This window comes from Neodiprion virginianus, chromosome 2 (genome assembly GCF_021901495.1).
Source record: "Neodiprion virginianus isolate iyNeoVirg1 chromosome 2, iyNeoVirg1.1, whole genome shotgun sequence".
Classification (NCBI taxonomy): domain Eukaryota; kingdom Metazoa; phylum Arthropoda; class Insecta; order Hymenoptera; family Diprionidae; genus Neodiprion; species Neodiprion virginianus.
Window position 1 is genome coordinate 33,690,435 of NC_060878.1, and position 22,000 is coordinate 33,712,434.

At 38.1% G+C, this 22,000-nt stretch overlaps 3 protein-coding genes across 10 annotated transcripts; 2 read left to right on the plus strand and 1 right to left on the minus strand.

Moving 5' to 3' along the window:
• Window positions 1-717: 717 nt before the first annotated feature.
• Window positions 718-10,794, plus strand: LOC124298412 (plasmanylethanolamine desaturase). Of its 5 annotated transcripts, none has more exons than XM_046750369.1 (5): window positions 718-1,857; window positions 3,208-3,670; window positions 5,861-6,072; window positions 6,191-6,409; window positions 7,440-10,794. In XM_046750369.1, exons 2-5 carry the CDS (start codon window positions 3,442-3,444, stop codon window positions 7,698-7,700), a joined length of 921 nt encoding a protein of 306 aa, XP_046606325.1. In that variant the 5' UTR covers window positions 718-1,857; window positions 3,208-3,441; the 3' UTR covers window positions 7,701-10,794. The 5 variants fall into 5 exon arrangements, with proteins under 5 accessions (XP_046606325.1, XP_046606323.1, XP_046606326.1 ...); XM_046750367.1 differs by having other exon boundaries at window positions 3,306-3,670; XM_046750370.1 differs by having other exon boundaries at window positions 718-1,309.
• Window positions 10,795-12,575: 1,781 nt separating this feature from the next.
• On the plus strand, window positions 12,576-17,226 carry LOC124298411 (WD repeat-containing protein 82). The gene is made up of 2 exons (XM_046750366.1): window positions 12,576-12,592; window positions 12,895-17,226. The coding sequence occupies exon 2, from the start codon at window positions 13,768-13,770 to the stop codon at window positions 14,713-14,715; it is 948 nt and encodes a 315-aa protein (XP_046606322.1). The 5' UTR covers window positions 12,576-12,592; window positions 12,895-13,767; the 3' UTR covers window positions 14,716-17,226.
• Window positions 17,227-18,347: 1,121 nt separating this feature from the next.
• Window positions 18,348-21,401, minus strand: LOC124298407 (aspartate--tRNA ligase, mitochondrial). Of its 4 annotated transcripts, none has more exons than XM_046750357.1 (10): window positions 21,292-21,401; window positions 20,856-21,107; window positions 20,405-20,773; window positions 20,107-20,283; window positions 19,837-20,016; window positions 19,644-19,754; window positions 19,355-19,570; window positions 19,038-19,250; window positions 18,749-18,932; window positions 18,348-18,658 (listed from the first exon to the last, which is right to left on the minus strand). In XM_046750357.1, exons 1-10 carry the CDS (start codon window positions 21,310-21,312, stop codon window positions 18,498-18,500), a joined length of 1,884 nt encoding a protein of 627 aa, XP_046606313.1. In that variant the 5' UTR covers window positions 21,313-21,401; the 3' UTR covers window positions 18,348-18,497. The 4 variants fall into 4 exon arrangements, with proteins under 4 accessions (XP_046606313.1, XP_046606312.1, XP_046606314.1 ...); XM_046750356.1 differs by having other exon boundaries at window positions 21,215-21,390; XM_046750358.1 differs by lacking the exon at window positions 21,292-21,401 and having other exon boundaries at window positions 20,405-20,793; window positions 20,856-20,995.
• Window positions 21,402-22,000: the final 599 nt, after the last annotated feature.

The window sequence follows — 22,000 nt, forward strand, 5'->3', positions numbered from 1 at the left end:
AAATTCAGCCGCCGGATGTCGCTGAGCGTTGAGGGTTTCTCGTGGTAAAAGAAAAATTCGACAAAGTCCACAAACATCCTGACACCTTGTTTTATCTTGTATATCTATTCCGGAGTAAAAATATATGAGAAAAACATTCAACCCTTTCCGAACGAGTTGACCCAAATCAGTCACACAGTTTTCAACTCAATATTTTGACCCGAATTTTTGGGGCCGCTGCTTACGAATCCGAAGTAAGAGTTTGATAATTTCTAAATCGAACATGGCAGATCGAACACGACGGATATAAAATTGTAAAAACGATGAAAATTCAATGACTCTTCTGGCCGAAACTTGTTATACTTATACGAAGTAAGAAAGATCATTTGAAGTTGTAAACAAATTGTGACGAGGCCAGGGCGTGTAAATTTTTAATTTTCCGTGACGTCGAGCATCCCACTGCGAGTGAAAGGGTTAAAAATCTCAAAGAAGTCAAGGCGTGTACTAAGGATGAGAGACGGGTACCGAAGCGATACACCGCACGAATGCAGGTCGAGCAACGAAACAACGATACACGTATTACGGAGCAGGCGTAGAGCCGACAAACACAACTAGAAACCAACAACAGAGAGCAGTGGGAATAAAATTTCGGCTATTCTCGTGCCGCGGGGGTCGGCGAGTCGGCGTGGTTCGCGACTCGAGCGTTTCAGGGTGTGCGATCCGGCGTTGGTTTCACTTCGTCAGTCGGCTTTCGTCGCCTCGTCGTCGCGTCGTCGTCAGTGATCCTCATCGTCGTTCGACCGCGGCGCGGTAACGCTGGTTTGAAACGCGGACGATCGCACGAACACCGCGCAAGATCCCGAAGCGGCCATCTCGCTCGCCGGAGTGAAACGACCGGAGCTGCGTCTCGACGCTTATAGTCTCGGCGAGTGGGGGATAAGAGAAGCGAAAGGAGCCGACGGAGCCGACGGAGCGGCGAGCAGTGGTCGAGAGATCGACGCCGGGCGGCGGCCGGAGGGAGAGCTTGCAGAGCTTGCTGAGCCTTTGCAGAGCTTCCGGGGAGCTTGCGGCGAGGCTGACTTTACTCAGGATCGGGGCGTCCGAGTGCCGAAATGATAAGACGCGCGGGATTACATCGCCGATCGTTTATCGCCGAGACGGAATCGGGCAGCGGACGCAACTCGACTCGAGCCGTTTTTACAGCGACGAGGCCCGACGTACGACAGACGAAACGTCGTGACGGTTAGTCGCTGGCCCGTCGACGACGAGCCCCGGTGAGCAAGGCTGGTGGATAATTCGGAAAGCCAGGAATCCACGACCGAGTGCAAGTGTGAGTGCAAGTGCCTGTGCAACGTGGGAATATTCCTCCTCCGCCTTCCTCTGTTTTCACCCATCCGTCTATACGCCTCTCGTCTGTTTATCTCTCCGTCTCGCCGCCCGACACGATTCTTCGGGGCGTAATCATCTTACCCGTGTCCACGACACGTTTGGCCGCGAATCATCGATACCTGTATAATTTTGTCCCGACTTACAACGACAACGAGACGACGATTATTATCGTCCTCTTCGTCCTCACGGTTGCGAAGTAACCTGCGATTTTAGTCGACGACCGTCCGTCTTCTCTCTCACCTGCACCTCGCGTGCGTTGTCGTTTTATTTATTTTTTTTTCTTTATACATCTTTCATTTTTCTTCTTCGTTTTTTCCATTTCATTCACGCGCGTCGCGAAGAAATGGAGTCGAGTGGAAACAAAGTAAATTGTGCGTCGCATCGCCAGCAACGAAGTACAGCATACTGATTCTTCGTACGGACGCGGAAGTGATCGAGCGGCAATAAAAGCGAGACGGAAGAGAGTTGCCGCCCGGATTATATTATATCGTAAATACGAATACCACGCCTAACACAAACCCCCCCCCCCTCCTCCGTCCGCTCTCGCGCTCTCTCGCTCTCTCTTTCTTGTCACGGTGACTGCATTCACGCGGTTAGGCGCGCGAGCCCTTGGCACACGTGAAATCCGGCGAAATCGAGTCGTGTATTTATTTAGAAATAGAAAGAAAAACACCGGAAAATGATAGTCTTTGATTGCGGACGTGTGACTCGCAATCAGGCTGACCGAGTCTGAATCCGTCATTGCGTGTTAATTACATGATACATGCACGTACATACGCGTGTCAGAATCGACTAACGAGCGAGCAAAGACCGCGGCTAGCTAGCTGATGTTGTGGCTGGTTATCTGCGGTTCAGATTATAACTGCTCTTGAGGCGTACAAAATCCACACGCGCACCCACGTTCGACTATAGAGCTACGCTTGTAATTAGAGATGGCGGAATAGGTTCTAATATACTCGTCCTTATATCGTCGGTCGCGGTATGCGACGTATGCGTCAATGTGTGTACCTACATACGTAAGTCGTCGACGTTAATTTGTTATTGTTGCGAATCGAGGAGTGGAGAAAACAATTGCGAACATATGTGTAACCAAGGCACCGGCTCGCGTATTATCAATTAAATAACGATTATTGTCTTGAATTTCACGGTGGGTAACGAAATTCACGCGATTTAATGACACGCGGCAACGATCGTTGGTCGAAATAATATTTACACGTAATATGCATTATCGTCGTTGTTACAGCGTCGTTTTGTCATTACTGGAGATTATTATCGCATTTATACGTCGCGAGTTATCGTACACGCGTGACGAACAACGGATCAACGATAGAAAAATATACAACGAGGAAATTCGTTTCATAGATGGATTTCACAGCTGGTGATTGATTTTTATACGAAGAATTGCAAAGTAAACTGGCTAACGATAAATAGGTACGCAATCTGCAGTGGAACGGTATTTCATGCGTACTGTTGTGACTTATGCTGATGTAAGATACTTGTGAGAGAAAGAAAGAAGCAGAGACCGGAAGAGAGAGAGAGAGAGAAAGAGTGGAGGAGGGAGAAACTACACCTACGAATTCCGTTAGTCGAACAATGCGCGAGACTGTAGGGATGGGCGATTCTGTCAGATTAATCGAAAACACTGATGTTTGCTTCTAATTAATCGATGTTCGATTCTTTTTTCTCATCATCAGAAGTTGAAAAACTATAATTGTTGACACTGTGTATGTTGTGAAGAAAAAAAATGAGATACCTTGTAAAATAAACGGAAACTATTTCTTGGAAATATGTAAAATTTTGTATTCTTTTCACCGATTTGTCGACATTCTTATTTTCAAGATCGTCGATCGCACGATTATCGTAGATATCGATTATTTTCCGAACATCGCCCGTCCCTGCGTGGGAGATAGGTGTAGAGAAAGTTTCCCCCTTCGCAGCTCCGCTTCGCGCTCGTCGTCGAAAGAGGACGGATAGTCCGACTCCAAGGTCTGACACGTGACGAGCGTTGGATAGACGCTAGACGCTTTGCTGGGTGACTTTTGGGCATTCGAAAGGCGAGTCAGGCACCCTGGGATGGAGGGGCCGGTGCCGCATTTGGAACAGGCCGCTTCGGCCGCCTGCACCATGGCCACGAATTTTTTGGCACCGGTTAAAACCGAGAGGCAAATTTACGAAAATTCTATGCTCGAAGACGACCCCAACGCCAATTCGGTCGTCCCGACATCATTCGAGGATAGGACCGTTCCAAGGTGGGGGCCCAATCACAAAGGGGCCCAGGAATTGGCCAATCTCTACAGTACAGGCGAGTTGCAAAATTATCCTCAATTCTTTACGTGTTTGTGTGTGTGTGTGTGTGTTTTTTAAAACAATTTTTCTCCTCTCTTTCACCTACCTTTTTATCCAACTTGCTTTCTTTTTTTTTCACATCAGGTCAAATTTAGAAAAATCTGCACCATTTTCATTATTTTATTGAATTACTTTGAATTGCGTAGTCGAATCGGTAAAACGTTGTATGTGTTTTGAATTGTTTTAAGATTCCGACGAATGTGAAAATAATTCCAGACGATTCTTGATTCGAGAAATAACATCAACGTAACGAAACTTCATCCTTGGGAGTTAGAAACGGGAATAATTTTTTACGAATTCGTTTATTCACAATTTATTGCACTTGTTTAATCGAGGTGAAAAGTTTCGAAAAATAATTGTGAAAACACGCGCGGTTAAAACATCGCGAATGATTCGCGTTCCGTTGTGTGACGACTCTCATCTATTTACAAGAATATTTTTAACAACATTGTTTTCTTTGTCGGTTCTCTTTCTTTTTCTGCCTCGAGCCACATCCGTCCGTTACGTATAAATCATTAGATTATCATGTAGCGGATACAACCGCGCTTTTTTTTCATCTTTCAATGTCTGACTTCTTTCTTCCACTCGCTGATAAAACTGTTTCCTGCAAAATTTTCGTTCATTAATTAACAGTCTGTGGTTGATGATACTTTGCCGTTTGCAAACATGTATACGTTTTGCGATAAATAATAATTCCATAGAGGAAAATTTTTTCTTTCCGTGTTTAACTGCTACTATTTTACCCCAGATAGTCAGCATATTATCAATCTTGAAAAACGTAACGCAATCATTTTTTGTTTCGAGTTCTAACATCGCAGTTTTTTTTTCACTCGTTTCATATTCATGCTTTAAAAAAAAAAAAAAATTTATTCATCTTCAATTCAGTTGCGGTTGAATAGTTTTTATTTATTCTCGTAATATTGACCAGTGTCTGTTAAAATTATCGAATCAAAGTATATTATTCTCTGGTAATCCGTTATAAAGAAATCATTTGCCTCGGCTGGTTTTGAATTCATTGGATCGAATGACGTTTCACTGAATAGCGTCCAGAACACTGGGGTTCCTTTTTTTTTTTTCTTTCTTTCTTTTCCCCACCCCCGTCGAATACAAAAAACGTAAATTTTGCAAGGTTTGGGACACAATCAATGGATTAAATGTGAACCACTTCCACACAAGGATGAAGTTTTTAGTGTTGGATTCTGGTCGAAAGTCGTTTCATTTCACAAATTTACGAAATCGCAATTCGTAGAATCCGTGCCATTTCTTTCATTCCGAGTCAAATGAAAATGAATTGTATTGTTTTTGTTCAGAATTGTGTACAGAGTCGGGCTGTCAAGTCCTTTTTTGCATTCGAGGTACGTGGACTTCGATGTTCGGCAATAAATACGACAAAGCCGAAGTCGATTACAAAATTGGGAAAAAGTACTTACAACTACGTGTAACGTTACTAACTTAAACCTCGTACTTGAACCAATGATTTCTCTCTCTAATTCGCGTACGATTGATTGTAGATTCGAAGTGCCTTGCATGATCGAAATGGGTAACTGATACCTTCTTCACTTCGAGGTAGAGACGGGTTTGTGATAATCGCTATGAGCCTGCAGCCTGTAGGTAGAAATGATTTTTAATTGATATTTCGGATACACGGTCGTTAACGAGTAGATCGTTGTCCACAAAAATCGTTAAACCTGTCGAACGATTGACCTTTCGTCTAACAGATTATGTAAGAAATCGAGGAAGTAAAGATTTAGTAACTGAAGAAAAAGGTAAAAAAATCCTCGTTGATCACGGTCCAGCGGAGCGTCTAGACAGCGAAGGATAGCAAAAAGATAAAAGACGAAGTTGCGTAAACAAATAAAGTGGTAAAACTGCGGTTTGCATAGATTATATAATTTAGAAAAAAAAAAAAAAAAGTCTAATAAAATAGCACACGGTACATTTTTGTCCTCGTCCGCCAGAGATCGATCGTATAATTGTACAATATACAAGGTGTTTCAAAAGCGAATAAACCACGTGTTGGTTATAATTTAGGTGTACGTTTAGCGTAAAAATAAAGCAACAACTCATTAATTACAAGCCTAATTTACGACGTAACGTTTAACAACCGTATTCATTCGTCCCGTGATATTTTCGTTATATGTTGCAGGAAAGAGAACTCAGGAATGCATATGCGTCGGTATCTGCATCACGCTTATGATGGTTAATTTTTTATTCATAATGGTACGATTAAGATTGGAAAATCTAAGCGCCATAGCGATCGCCGCTATTTGCGGTATCGTCACCGCGGATTTCGGCTCGGGACTCGTTCACTGGGCAGCCGACACGTGGGGATCCATCGAGCTACCGATCCTCGGAAAGGTGCGGTGGAACATGAGAATTACAACAACTTGTAACGAACAATCGTTGATGAAGTTGGGGTTGTAGGTACGTTTCTTGATTCATCCGTTATTTTTTTTGTTTTTTCTTTATATTTCAGAATTTTTTAAGACCGTTCAGAGAGCATCACATAGATCCTACGAGCATAACGAGGCACGATTTTATTGAGACGAACGGCGATAATTTCATGGTGACGATACCGTTTCTCTGTAAATTAACGTGGGATTTTCTATCGCTACCAGAAACTGAAGTCCAACAAAGGTTTCTCTGGACTTGCTACTGGTTCTTACTCGCCATATTCGTCGCCATGACAAATCAGGTACTGACAATAAATAATAACAATAATAATCGTTATTACGATATGCTTACGTGATTTCAATAATATATCTTATACCTGCAATTGGAAACATTGGAATAAATTGTTCTTACCGCTTGTCCCATACCTAGAGTGCATCAATATTCGAAACAAAAAGCGGATAAATTTGGAGTTGAATCGATCGTTTTATTAACGCGTGAAATATAAGATTATATATTTTTAGTGATCGTTCTTTCTTTTTCTTTTTCTATCTTTTTTTGTCATATGGAATTTGTCCAAAAGCTTTTTTGTTATATTTTTATTATGTAATACGTATAACTTGTCACGCGAGAAAATTTTACCGACGGAGAAGAGGGTGGGGGGTGTTCGCTAAACCTGCATACAAGGCGGGAGTAGTTTACGTGCGCATATGAATGTAAGTTACTGTTGCAAGGCGTGCCAAAGTTTTTACGTCAAAATCAATATAAACGCGTTTATGCTACATAGATAAGAACCGTTTGCTGCCGCGTGCAAAGGGAGATAGAGATAGAGAGGGAGAGAGAGAGAGAGAGAGAAGCGTTTATTCGACCTGGGACAAAGTCCCCTCGAACGGGAATACGAACAGTACACAGACGAAACAGAGAAATAATGAATAACTTATAAGCTAAATGGTAAGAAGGCAGCAAAATTAAAATTATCGATGCACGAGGATAGTAGGAGAAAAGAGAAAACATGTAACTATAGTTAAACGAGCAAACAGATGGATAAAAATACAGAAATGTAAAAATAAATAGAAATATAAATAAGCAGAAATGGAGGCGTGAATAAAGTAAACTAAAATGCCAAAATAAAAGAAGAGAAATAAATATATTATGAAAAATATACGTTAAAACGTTAAAGCAAGAAAATTTTAAAGAGAAAGAGAGAGAGAGAGAGAGAGAGAGAGAGAGAGACTTCTCTCCGATTATCGTATATATATACGGTCGTGTGTGTAAGTTACACCTGAGAAGCTGAGAGTGATTCGACCGAAACAATGCCATTTCATTCGTTACAGATCCACAAATGGTCGCACACGTATTTCGGGCTGCCCGGATGGGTGGTTTGGCTCCAAGACCACCGTATAATATTGCCGCGAAGGCACCATCGCGTGCACCACGTAGCCCCCCATGAGACGTACTTTTGTATAACGACGGGCTGGCTGAACTGGCCCTTGGAGAAATTGTGCTTTTGGGCGATCCTCGAGGCTGTCATTGAAAAATTGACCGGATTCAAGCCGAGAGCCGACGACATGAAATGGGCCCAAAAACGGTCTTGAAATCCGGATATAATAATTTACGATAATATATTTTACGACAAACAACGTATGGATGATAATAATAATGATAATTATAACAATAATAATACAGTTTATCGCGACCGCGTGCAGAACCATCGATCGAGGATATTTTCATAAACGTATACTTGCGTACCTGCGAACAAAACTAGCGGGATAATCTAGCGAACTGTGGATTCGAATGATAATTCAATCCGCGGTAGGACGTGGGATTGATAATGGTTCTTTTTTTTTCTCACTCTTTTATCTCCTCTTTGTGATTTATCGAGCCTCGTATATCGCCATACGTGCACAGCACCCCCGCGATTGATACCTAACAAACGGCCGGTTTTTAAATTTTTATTCAAGTTGTTTCAATGCACTTTATTAATATCGATACCGTTGAATATGTGTGTATATATATATATATATATATATGTGTGTGTGTGAAGTTGCTATTATACATCGTATATCACATGTATGTATATATGTATATGATGTATAATTGCAAGTTCACACAATTATGAATTAATTTGTCATCGCTATTATATGAGGCTATATGGATCGAACTACGTAACGCACGTTTCTATAGATGCATACACATATGTTATACCTATATACATATGGTATGCGACTGTAGATATACCCAGATGAGGGAGTATAGGTATGTATACTGTTGTTAATAATATACTGTCGTTATAACGATGCTTTACAGTTTTGTAAGAAAAAAAAAAAAAAAAATAACAGAAGAATTTCCACACTTATTAATAATTTAGGAATATTATCTAAATGAATAAATTTACAAATGTATCTGTATATTATGAGTATGGTAATTTTTAACTAAAATAATACGACTGGCCTTAAAGGAACCCACGCGCTATGAATAAAACAATATATACGAAGAATATACAATATAAGAGATAATTGAATTTAAAATCCACAGATTGTCGGTGAAAATTGTAAAAACAAAGATGCCTATTTATGAAAATAATATTATTATAATTATTACTGTTGTTGTCATTCTGTGGATTGAACACGCGAATGAAATTAATATAACTCGAAGCATATGTACCTACTCGTATACTTTCAACATTAATAGAGCGAGGAAGAATTTTAATAATTACTGTGTCATTACTTGTTATACGATCGTTAACAATCGTAATCGGCTGTGCTAGCTGAAAGACGCGTTAATGATGATATTACCTATACTATACTAAAAAGAATCGTCCACCAAAGCCTGTATAATATAATATATAATTATTTAATAGACAGCTTTAAGTTTTGTACGTAATATTTGTACACAATATTTCATAAGTATGATATTCGCTAGTGCGGAAACAATTATTACGTTTAAACACAACACGTAGTAATATATTGAAAGTGTATAGAAAAAAAAAATCCCTGAACCTTCATTGCGGATAATTTGCCGCGCTTTTCCTCAATCGGTTGAAATGAAAGTACAATCAAAACTTTCCACTCTATTGTTTCTATTTTATAATGAATGTTCACTCGCGATGTTTTTCTGCATTGCCCGTGTTGCAAAGGTCAGAAGAATTGAAACAACAAAAATCAAAAACAATGCAATATGTACAATTAGTTTGAATACAGTTTGATACTATAGATTTTTGAAAAAAATTTTGCTTGCGTGCTTTTCACTTGCGTGCCATAGATTTTACACACTCACACATAATTTATTATATACGTTTTACTGCGCGATACGCGTTGTGAAAAAAAAAAAAAAATAAAAATGTAAAAATACCTCGAATAATTTGTTACAATTAAAGAATACAATAACGCTTACCGACAATACAAGTTTCTTCCACGTAAAGTGAAAAAAAAGGTAACTTGTATTGCTGATGCTTTGTTAATTTATTGTATACATTTTAATATTATTAAATAACTTGTGCCCAAGATTCCAATAACAACTAAAGTTTTAGCGTAAGAAGAGAACATTCTGTAAGGTTCAGGGACCAAAGATTACAAAAGAACCTATAATATATGCTTATCATTGCGACATGATTTTCAAAACTAAATGATAGAGAACAAATGTTAATAAGCCTAGATTTGAATATATTGATTATTAAAAGGAAACAGACAGGATCGATCGAAATATTTTTTCGTGTAATAAAACCTACTACCGATAAGCTTTAAACTGAAATATTATTGAAAACTGTGGCTCATTGTCATATAATGCCTTATCTAAAGCGTAGGATCCTATAACCTACAATCATGCGTGGACGGAAAATTTCGTTCACTATTTTCTATACTAATTTTTGCTAAAAGGAATTGTATGCCTGAACGGAATAAATATACGTTTATAGCTTTGCGCAAAGACATGTGAAACACATACCTGAGAAATGTTACCATCTAAGCATCTGACCTAATCAGATTTTTGTAAAACTATTGCACATGCCCTATAATAATGCGTTTACAGTATTCAAATTTTCAGTATAAACTGCTGTTTAGGTATATTCTTGCACTGTGCAACGTGAACTAAAGTAGGTGATAGAAAATGAAGCAACTGATGTTATAGGATTTTCACACCTACTTATGCAAGTGACGAACGATATGAATCGATGTAGGCATATATATGAATAAATAGAATTTTATTCCGAAACCGAGGTAAAGGAAGATATTTATTTCCAGAATTTATATAATGAACGTCCAGCAGCAAGCAGTGTGTGATAAATTCCGCACGGCCTTGAGGCTTTTAAACTTTATAAATTTCGAGTCCTCAACAATCAATCATAACTGTACATAGGCATACCTGCGTATTATTATAATAAACAACTTGCAGCGTTAGACGTAAGACAGAGTTAATTTTTATTAGAAGCAGTCGTAGAATAACGTTATATCTTGTGATACTGTCAATTTTATACACCTGATTTTTACGATGATACCAAGATTTATATAGATAGATATAAATGCAACACGCAATAATTACCCTTATACTAATTTGTTCCTGTAGAGAAATTTTGGTATTTCACTCTTACGTTAACATATATATTATACGTATATAAGTGATTTTTAACTTATTGCACCCGGATTAATTGTACGATTTAATTTCTTGTCTTTATTAAAGAAAATAGCAACAGAACCAACAACGAAAAAACGTTAATGAATTTTCTGCCGATAAATAAACTCAAAAATATTGTTAATATAAAACAAAATGTTTACACCTTCCAATGATTTATGCCGCAGTACATAGTTGGGCAGACAATTTTCAAATTTACACGGTGTAGGAAGCGGTTAAGTAACCCTGGGGGCGCAGAAAAGTGTTGCCTGTGTTGTCGGTAATGTAACGATCTGCGACATTCTTATCGGTAGATTAATCGATCAAGCCGACACGGCAGAATGCAGACTAACCGACTGTATTTACAGACGTCGGTAACACCCTATTTAATTTTTCTTTACTAAAGTTAACATAAGAAGAATATTTCAAATTCATGTGACTCACTCATACCGCATCCTATCAGCCCAGCCTCCACATCTGTAGTAAAAAAATCTTTCCGTCGTAAAGGGAAATCTAATTCACAATTTTCACACAAAGTTATCACTGTAAATATATACCCGATACCGGAATCACTAACTAGATTTTTTATTCGACGATCTTCGCGATAATTCATATTTATGAGTAATTATATCCTTGACGATCCACTATTGTTGCATCTTAAAATAATGCTGTGTAGCCGACGCGTATGATCACTCTTTGACGCGATGAGAAATTTCACTGACGGAAAATATGCGACAACTTTTCGGCCCCCACAAATGTAACGAAATGTTATTTTGACGACTTTGACACAAGCCGCACTTGTTAGTATCCAATGCGATCAGGTTTTTACGGAACAGACCGGGTACAAACTCGGGGGTTACGTGCATGATTTCGTTTCTTGCCAGAGTTTTCAGGGTTCAAGAGAAAACTGAACTGCAGATTTTGTTAGCTCAACGTTTTCGCGCATTTATTTCAACGATTATAATACCGTACGAATCGTCTGTAGCTAGTTTGCACATTTTTATTCACTTTGAAATAAACAAGTATAAACGACTGTAAAATTGGCGGTAGATTCTTGAGATGGTAGCGCTTCGATCGTTTATGTTGATTGTCTATTGTTTATACTGGAACGCCACCCTGCGCCGCCACTGACTCAACAGAGATCACGTGGGTCGGTGATGATGAATTGATTATGAAAATTTTTTAACTACTTAAAAAAAAAAATTCCGTCTAAATTTTGTACGAAGGCAGCTGTTCCCTACGTTCGGTGGAATATATTGACTTGCATTCCGAACTACAAGCAAAGCCAAAGAACAGTGAACTTCAGGTCGTTAATATGTCATACCGATTCACGATACAAAACTCAATATCTAATTTTTCGACATGTAAATTAAACATACGAGGTTAATGCTCATTTTACATTGTTGTTTAAATTTACTAGCTTTGCTGTTCAATAAAAATAACTAATGGTCAGAAGCATTGTTCACAAACAGTTCTTCTCACAAGGACGAAATGACAAGTATACGAAAGAAGACTTTACCAGAATTTCTGTTCAATAAACCGTTTCTTCGTAATCACGGTAGCAGATAACTAATAATGAATATTTTCTCTCTTCTGATTTTCTTATTCTCTTTCGACCGCCCTAACCGGTTTCCATTTGCGTTGAGCAAATCGATAATTGTTTGCAAAGAAAACGCGGGAAAACGACACCGATTGTTACGTTCAGCCGCCGTTGAAGTAATTCGCTCGCCGTTATAATCATGGCCGTAGTGACGTTATTAGACCGTAGAGACCAATATCGAAGCGCGCGTAATTCAAATATGCCACACAATGATGGATGATCAAAGGCGATATTCGTGATGCAATACATTTCCTCTGCCTATAATGGCTGTTACAATGAATTGTAAGTACTATTAACTGTACAGGTATGTGTAATGTATGTGTAGCGTTCGGATTTTAGCTAAGGTTGATCAAGATATAGGAATTTATTCTGTTGACGTATAAATATAAATCTATCCTTAGCAATTGAATATCTTCAGCACTCTCATGCAGCCCGCAGACCATGCATGCCGTTTAATCTTACTAGGGTCTCGAGTCCCTTTTGATTGTTTTCACTTTTGCAAGCCCCTACATGAATTTATACTTAGAAAAAGAGTCATAAGTAAAGAGGAACAAAAAACTAAAGAAATTTTTTGTTTATTACAGACCGTTGACTGAAGTACAGACCGAGGGTCCCAAGGGTCAGCTCGTCTTGCAGGCAAAGACAGCGGGTATTCTGGCATCTATCCTCAGGTTAGAAATTGCAGACGCACACCCTTCCAAGTGGTTTCACATGTGGGCCAAAAAATCGTGGAAAAGAGAAAAGCAAGGACAGTTAAATTTAGGTAAGACTCGAACGCAGAACGAGCGAGAGGGAGGAGAGCGACACAGAGAAAAGGTCAAAAGAAGCAGAGTAAGAATTATAAGAGGGGAGGGCGAGAAAACGAAAGGGCTGTAAGGCGGGCTTCAGCGATGCTCTTACCAATCTCCAAGGTGGGGAAAGAAATTGGAACCACCACGACCTGCTTCCAGGGGAAGAAAAAGATCACTCTCGTCTCTGACTCCAAATAATTGAGTTTGCTCTGAGTTTCTCTTTACCTTAAGGATAATTCCGTTTCATTACGAAGTTTCATTCGTCGTTATAACGCGAGTGGTTTTTCTTTAATCAAAAATATTTGTATACATACAATCTCGATTTAAATTCCTTTCCCGGGGCTGCCGCCACTGGAAGCTGACGCAACTTTAAGCAACCGACCAATCAAACGGCACGACCGCATTTTGTCCCGAGCGATGCTGGACGCCAGCATGTATTCCGAGCCCACGGATAGATTTGAAGGTTAGCGATATTTGTGCGGTAGAAAAATTTTGCCGATTACATCAGTTGGCCCTTGTTTACTAAATAAAATCCTCCCCCCGACCGACTGCATAAAGCAACGAGACAGTTAACAAAGTTGTAGCATTAGAGCAAAACTAGAAAAGAAATAACCCGGAACCCGGGTGGTTCTGAGTTGAGGTTCAACGCCGATTCGACCGATCAGAATGAAGCTGGTCGACAACGTGGTGAGGAGTTTCAAGGTGGCAAAAGTCTTCCGCGAGAATACCGACAAAATAAACAGTATAGATTTCTCGCCGAGCGGTGATACCCTGATATCATGTTCCGAGGACGACCAGATAGTGATATACGATTGCGAGAAGGGGACGCAAGTCCGAACGGTTAATTCAAAGAAATACGGGGTGGACCTGATCCACTTTACCCATGCAAAAAACACCGCGATACACAGCAGCACAAAAATAGATGACACGATACGCTACCTCTCCCTCCATGACAACAAATACATTCGCTACTTCCCCGGTCACACGAAGAAGGTGGTTTCTCTATGCATCAGTCCCATCGAGGACACTTTCTTATCTGGGTCTCTTGACAAAACGCTGCGCCTCTGGGACTTAAAGTCGCCCAACTGTCAGGGACTGATGCAGCTATCGGGTCGCCCGGTCGCCGCCTACGATCCAGAAGGCTTGATATTTGCCGCAGGAGTCAACTCCGAGTGCATAAAGCTCTACGACCTCAGGAGCTTTGACAAGGGACCGTTTGTCACTTTCACATTGTCTCAGGAAAGAGAATGCGATTGGACCGGTCTGAAGTTCAGCAGAGACGGAAAGACAATTCTTATATCCACAAATGGCAGCATCATACGGCTAATTGACGCCTTCCACGGAACGCCGCTTCAAACTTTCACTGGGCATTTGAACAACAAGGGGATACCAATCGAGGCCAGCTTTAGTCCGGACTCTCAATACGTTTTCAGTGGATCAACTGACGGCAGAGTTCATATCTGGAATGCCGACACAGGGTATAAGGTATGCGTTCTCAACGGTGACCATCCTGCACCTGTACAATGTATCCAATTTAACCCCAAGTACATGATGCTCACATCGGCATGCACCAACATGGCCTTTTGGTTACCAACCGTCGAAGAAACTGAGTGAAGAAGTTCAGTTCAAAAACTTTCGTATACGATGTACAAAGTCAGCTGGTAAAAAAGGAGGAAACCTTGGCCAGGATCAAAATTAAACGCAGGCTGTACTTGTTACAAGTACTGAGGAGAAGAAAATCGACCTTTTCATCCAATAATAAAATTGCTGCACTATTAATGAAATCAGGGATATTCCAACATTGAACACTGTTGAATAATATTTTACATGGTCCCTTACAATGAATTTTGCTAGTATTAGATTGTACCTTCAACACCAGTTCTCAGGATTTTTATTTCAGGCTCTTTACACTGAATGGGGTACATGAAAAAGGCGAATACCTTTGTATATTTTGTAACCATCCTAAATTTCAGGACTGTACATTTAGAAAATGATACATTTAATGTGAAAACATTGAACAAGTACCAGCAGAAAGTAATAATAACAAGGAAAAGTGTTTTGAAAATAATTAGAACGTATGCATTCGAGTTGAAATTTTTTATGAGTACTCTATTCGCATGAAATGATGGGCTTTACAATTTTTCACGCATTTGACAGTCATTGATAATTATCAGATGATCACATTAATTTGATTTGTGCTCAGGTACAGTACTTTGCTAAAAAGTACATAAATCGGAGCCTTGACGTTTGGCTTTGTTGTCCATGATTTTTTTTCCCTATTTTCATTCTATTTGCTTTTTACAAAAACCCCAGGGATACATAAGTTTTCTGTGAGCCAAGACATTCAATTGTTCTGAAGTACGACCTCAGTCTGCACCTTTAATGCAACTTTATCTCCAGAAATCACAATAGGAAAATAATACATTCTGCTCACAAGCCAGCTGCATCTATTATTTTCAATGAAAAATAATATTCAGTATTTATGTATAATTCTCAACATGAAATTGCATTATGAATGTGGAATAACGTGTATATTTATAATCTTGACAATGAACTTACTTATTTATCATTTCATAACTCTATAATGTTTCTGTACGTCAGAAATTTGAAAATATCCTTTGCTGATAGACAAATTAAACCTAAACATTGATATATGCCTATGTACGTATATATATATGTTTGGAAATATTATATTCATCAGTTGAAGATTGCCACGACAAAGTTTTAAGAGGAATTATTTTCAATCCGTGAGGTACTAGCTCTTTACTTATTTGAATTTACACTTCTGGAAGTAAAGCAATCTTTGTATAACATAACTGACACGCAAAAAATTGTAAGAATATCAATGATGGTCCCCTTGGTGATATATTTTATAGTCTTATTAATACGGAGACATTCAATAATATTTAAATTCCAGAAAATTTATCTGAGTGCGGAATGATTTCTGCAGCGGTATTCTGGGGTTTGCGATTATATTTGTACGATACGATACCACCGTAGTTTAATACTGTAACTAACGATTTAATAAGATAGTATAAGACCTAAAGATGGCTTCTCCATTTTCTGTGTAAATACCATACACTAATGTTTCCATTAGACTTTCTAATACTATAAATAGTTTTATATAAGAATAACTTTCATTATCTCTGTGGCACGCGTGCTTGTACAATTACGGAGTGTGGGTTTCGTGCGAAAGGAATGTACGAATGTTCTGTAAAATAATATTTTATAACGGCATATGTGTAATTCTAATAAGAATAATTGATAATTGTGTAATAAATATTATGTGTTATTAACATAATGTTTTAAACTCCAACAGATGTCTTGCTAGAGCATTTGAGAATTCTAACGCACGATTATAAACCACGAATTGATTCTCTTTTTGCACTCATTGCTTCATTTTCTGTTTTTTTTTTAGTTTTCTTCTATGAGTTTACTGGAAAAACACAAAAAGCTATCAGTCACACCTTCTATGTAAAAAAAAAAAAACAGTTTTCATTCTCATTTAATAACTTTTGAAATGATTTTATTTTTACTTGCAAATGACAGGTTTTATAACGCCTACTTCGATTTTCTTAAAATTCAAATACACAATTTTTCTGCTGCCACTTAATTATTATATTTTCTATTTATTAACATATTTTTGTTCTTCACTAAAGTCAGTAGCTGCATTAATTTTTCACATCAGATTATGGTTAAAATGTAATTACTCAACTATGGTGAAGAATTGATAATCTCTTAATTTTTGGACTTTAATTCTTGTTATTGATTCACCATGCATTTCAATCTGTCTGAGCTCTTAGATGAAATTTTGTTCTTTTTTTACACGAAGAATAATAATTTTGATTCCGTGGAAAAAACTGTGGCTGTGTTTGTAGATATACAAACCTTTTTATATCTGGGGGGGGTTCTATTACAGAAGAGTAATAATGTTAGTCACGCCAAGTACTTTATAGTACACTCAGACTGACCGAAACATTTTTTTAACATTTATAGAAGGTAAATTATTGGAGTAGGCTAAAGCAGAAAAAAAAACATTGATATACTTTTATTCTAGTGAATATTGTAAATCAAGTAACTTGCAGGAAGTTTTGTCAATAAAATATAATCTTATTTTGGAAATAACATTCGGTTTTATTAATATACCAACAAATCCATTTCAACGCGATGCCTCATAATAAAGATCAATAAAACTAAGGTGATCATGGGCAGTTACACGTATGCAATGAATTGATTCTCTACTGTCAGTATTAAATAAAATCCAATCAAGTGACAAAATGGAAGATAAGGTCTATAAAGTGCATTACGAATGTCAATTGGTATTCTTTGTATGATAATTGGAACTGTTACTTTAATTTATTCGGGTAATGAAAACATGTACGAAAATTTTATTTGCTAAGGAAGATCGATTCGCAGCGTGGCCTCTTAATTCTCATAGTATTTAAGGCAAAATTAGCGGGACAAACAAAAGTTGAAATTTATTAAAAACGTATGTGTTCTAGGAATGTGCTTTCAATGTTACGAATGTAATTCAAACAGTGACAAATATTGTGAGAATAGACCAAGGCATATTGTTCGATGCTCGCACTCAACAGTTGGCTGTGTTAAGCTTACTTATCAGGGTAAGTGTACAACAAGTTTGAGAATTTTTATACCATTGTATAGTAAGAACTCATAACTTTTACCTTGGCCAACATCAATTTCGGGTTTCAGTTATAATTTTTCATTGACTTTTACAGTGCTCGAATATAGGTTCGTCAATTTGACAAGCAGTGAGATTGGTGTGGCAGAGTGGGACGGAAGTGATACTAATTGGAAAGCCGTTCCGTATGTCAAACAGGTTATAACGAGACGTTGTGGAAATAACTATGCTCGATATAAGACGTCAACAGGATGCAGCCCAATTCCTCTTATATCAGAGAGTGAGGCCAATGAGACAATTTGCTACTGCAGATCTGAACTGTGCAACGGAGTCTTAAGACTTGAAATCATCAACTTTCCTTGTTACATTATACTGATTCTCATGCATTTATTCATGTCTTAAACATAATAACAGCTTGTCAGAACAGTTATCTGTTCGTCTTCACTCAAAGCATGCGTCACTTTCGTTACAGATTTGTGATCAACGAAATTACAGAGCTGAGTGTCATAGAAAAAAATACGTATCGTAGAAATTAAATACTATAGGGTTACGATTTGTAAGGTTTTATCATCATCCAATAAGCCAAGTAATTGCAATATAATACTTTGATTTGCAAATATAGAATTTATTCCTGTTTAATATTTACACTTTTGTCTAGCATCAGCTCATAACATAACTGGAATTAAGGAGAACAACGCATGACACACTTTCACAGAAAATGAGAGTATATGCATTCGACATTTTTGCTCAATTGTCAATCTGCTGGAGTTCTTATGTGATATAGCTTTTTGTCTTCATCAGATATTTGAATTGGAGCACCAGACATTGCATCTCTGCCCTCCATGCTTTTAGGAAACGCGATAACATCTCTTATGCTTGTGGCATTGCATAACATTGCAATATAGCGATCTAAACCTTGAAAGAGGAATAAAATTGTTAAGCTTTATAGAATTTGAAATGACACTTATCAATCCACCAGTATCAAAGCGTTCAATGAAAACATACCAAGAGCAATTCCTCCGTGAGGTGGAGCTCCGCTATCAAGAGCTTCGAGTAAATGTGACATCTGACATGTGTCAATCCCCAAAATCTCCAGTACTTGTTTTTGTAAAAGAGAATTGTGTATTCTTATTGATCCTCCACCAATTTCCCAGCCGTTTGATACCAAATCGTAATGTAGACCGCGCACCTGAAGGAAATGTAATTGAATAATGCTTTATATAAGAAAATGAGATAGATTCATATGAAAATTGCGATAAGGTAAATATCGTGTAGTCATTTTGGTTACTGAAACCTTTAATGGATCTGTTGCCAGTAAATGTAAATCCTCAGGATGTGGCTGGGTAAATGGGTGGTGTGTTGTCCTGATGCCATTTTCGTTATCTTCTTTTGAGAATAAGGGGAAGTCCACAATCCATAGCCACTTGAAACCTGGCGCTCTAAGGGTTACTCCTTTTGACTCCAGTATATTCGTGTAGAGAATCAGCAGTTTGCCGAGAACTTCTTGCTGAAACCGTGAACTACATTTTTAATACAATCGAGTTGAAGTGTATGGAAGCACAATAGCTAACAAGGATTTTCCTTAAGTTTTTACTTCTAAATGATACTCACTACATCTGGCTTTTGTCCAACGGATAAGAACAGCATATCACCGTTGTGTAAATTCAACCTATTCTCGATACTATCCACCACATCTTTTGAAAGTAGAGTAGTCAGTCCACTTTTCCACGAACTTTCAGTAATCTTCACTTGCAGTAATTTAGCTTGAGGAAATTCTCTCTTTGAAATATCATCAAACTGCGCTTTGGTGGAGTTACTAAAGTTTTTCTAAAATTGTACTAAACTATAGCACCAAATAGTTTCAAGATAGTTACGGTGTACAGAAAATAATCCTACTTACACTTTCTTTTGGAAACACCACTGCGTACGCTCCGAAATTATCATTGTATTCGATCCCGGTTTTGGTTGTTAATGCGATTGAAGTTTTCACTATGTCTGTTACGTTTTGAAGCTTTGTCCAGAAATATATAAATGTACAGTTGATTTTCATTATTAGTCAAATCGTGAAGAGAGTTTAAATTCTTCGATCTCACCTTATAAGGTAATCTTGCATCTGGTTTATCTGTACCATACAATTCCATTGCGTCGTCATACCTCATTTGCTCAAACGGTGTACTGATCTCGCCAAGTTCTTCTAACCAAGACTCTACTAGCAGATCTTCCGTCAGCATCATTATGCTTTCGCGGTCAACAAAAGACATCTCAATATCTAGCTGCAATGGTACAAGTGATGAGCAATACTGACAAGTATCGCTTCAAGAATGATAGATTTGCCAACTTGATTTGTAAAGACATAATTATACCTGAGTGAACTCGGGCTGTCTGTCCATTCTTCCGGCCTCATCTCTATAACATCGAGCAATTTGAAAATAACGATCTATCCCACCAACCATAAGCAACTGCTTAAATTGTTGTGGACTTTGAACAAGAGAATAAAATTTACCAGGATTCCGTGTAGGGACAATAAATTCTTGTGCTCCCTAAAACAGGTGAGGAGAAACCTTGCTGAATGTTAATAATTTATAATTCTTAATAAAATTAGAACTATGGCCTTTTCATTGTAAGATTTTATTTGATGGTACATAATCAATAAAAATTTACCCCCGGGGTCCGACGAAAAAGTGTGGGTGTCTCAATATCCACAAAGTTACATTTGTTGATTAGAAATTCCCTCATTCTCATGAGGACTTTAGACCTGATTCGCAAGTTTCTCTGCATTTCTGGGAATCTTAAATCCAAGTATCTGTACTGCATTCTTAGTGATTCCTTAGCTTTGATAAACTGTCGAATGGGGAATGGCAGTTGTGTTTTGGACGGATTCAAAATCTCAAGGTGTTCCACCAAAATCTCTATTTCACCAGTAGCCATATTTTTATTCACTTGACTATTCGGACGAGGGTTTACAGTGCCAATTACCCTTATTACTGTCTCGTAAGATATGCCTTCAATCGTTTTGGTTAGATCTGTTCTCTGTAGTAAGATTCTGTTAACTTTACAAATTGAAAATATCAGAAAGTCTTGAATTTTAACTTAACAAATCTAGTTGTATTACCTCGTCTGGTACTATTAGCTGTGTAGATCCACAGTTATCCCTGAGGGTAATGAACTTGTTCATTCTTTGAAACTCCATCCATCCGCAGAGCTCAACTTTTTCACCGACATTGGCAACTGTTAGTTGACCACAGTTGTGCGTTCTGTGAGAATATTTATCACGCTTAATCGTAGCTTCTGGTAACGTGGTAGAGGCCTTATTAACTGGTACATAACTGAACGGTGCACTCGATGAGGAAATACCACTGGATACCTAATGGAAAGGAATTCAATAGGTGAAAATATTGCAAACGATATATAGTATGAGGTAATTAAATGTTCAGTTCTCATAAAATTGCATTTACTGAAATACGAACTTGCCATTGATAGCTTGGCTCCAAGAATCTGTTGAAAACCTTTTAGAAATCTTCTAGAGCAGATGTTCAACAGTATTTTACCTGGCCTATGCATTTTGTCATCGCAATACACGCACCGGCGACTGAAGGTTACTAGAGGCAGCCAAAGGCGACAGCCAGCTAAACCGGGCACTTTAAAGCTGATGTAAAAAGGCGTGGAATTATGAGGAGAGCTTCGGTACAGAAGATTCCTATCGTTACCGACCAATTACCATTGCACGCACCCACGGTGCAACTTAAAAACAGGTGGGACAGCAGCATAAACTTATATGTAATAACTAAGTATTTTTATTAAGTAACTAACTGCTATTCGTTAAAGTATCAAATACAATAATATTTTCATACTTGAACTAGTCATTATATAATGTATCGAAACCAACTTTCTTACCATAGTTACCATGTACCGCAAGTAAAATGAAAAATCTTTTGTTATTACAATACATGTTATTGCAAAGTCATACAATAACTTATTAAAAAAATTCATTTATCGCAACAAGAAATGTCGTTGTAACACCTCCCTGCTTAAAATGTTGGATGGAGAATCAGGTGATATTGAAATATTTCACTGTTTTTGTGTCCGGTCACCTATTCGAATTCCATTATACTTTGGAAATTTTCTTTCAATATTCTGACTTTGCTTCGATAGTTTTACCATTGAAAATGTAATGGCAATTCAGCTACTGGTATTTATGCGCTCGGAATGAAACGATATCAGTCCAGATTAACTTTTCGAACAAAGCATTTCGGGGGA

Bases quoted from the DNA above. Each gene is read 5' to 3' on its own strand.
- LOC124298412 (XM_046750369.1), top strand. From the start codon at position 3,442: ATGGAGGGGCCGGTGCCGCATTTGGAACAGGCCGCTTCGGCCGCCTGC. The intron at 3,671-5,860 runs GCGAGTTGCAAA...TATATGTTGCAG, and splicing joins GGCCAATCTCTACAGTACAG to GAAAGAGAACTCAGGAATGC. The intron at 6,410-7,439 runs GTACTGACAATA...CATTCGTTACAG, and splicing joins TCGTCGCCATGACAAATCAG to ATCCACAAATGGTCGCACAC.
- LOC124298411 (XM_046750366.1), top strand. From the start codon at position 13,768: ATGAAGCTGGTCGACAACGTGGTGAGGAGTTTCAAGGTGGCAAAAGTC.
- LOC124298407 (XM_046750356.1), bottom strand. From the start codon at position 21,304: ATGCATAGGCCAGGTAAAATACTGTTGAACATCTGCTCTAGAAGATTT. The intron at 19,571-19,643 runs GTAAGTAGGATT...GTACAATTTTAG, and splicing joins TGGTGTTTCCAAAAGAAAGT to AAAAACTTTAGTAACTCCAC. The intron at 18,659-18,748 runs GTATGTTTTCAT...TCCTCTTTCAAG, and splicing joins TCACGGAGGAATTGCTCTTG to GTTTAGATCGCTATATTGCA.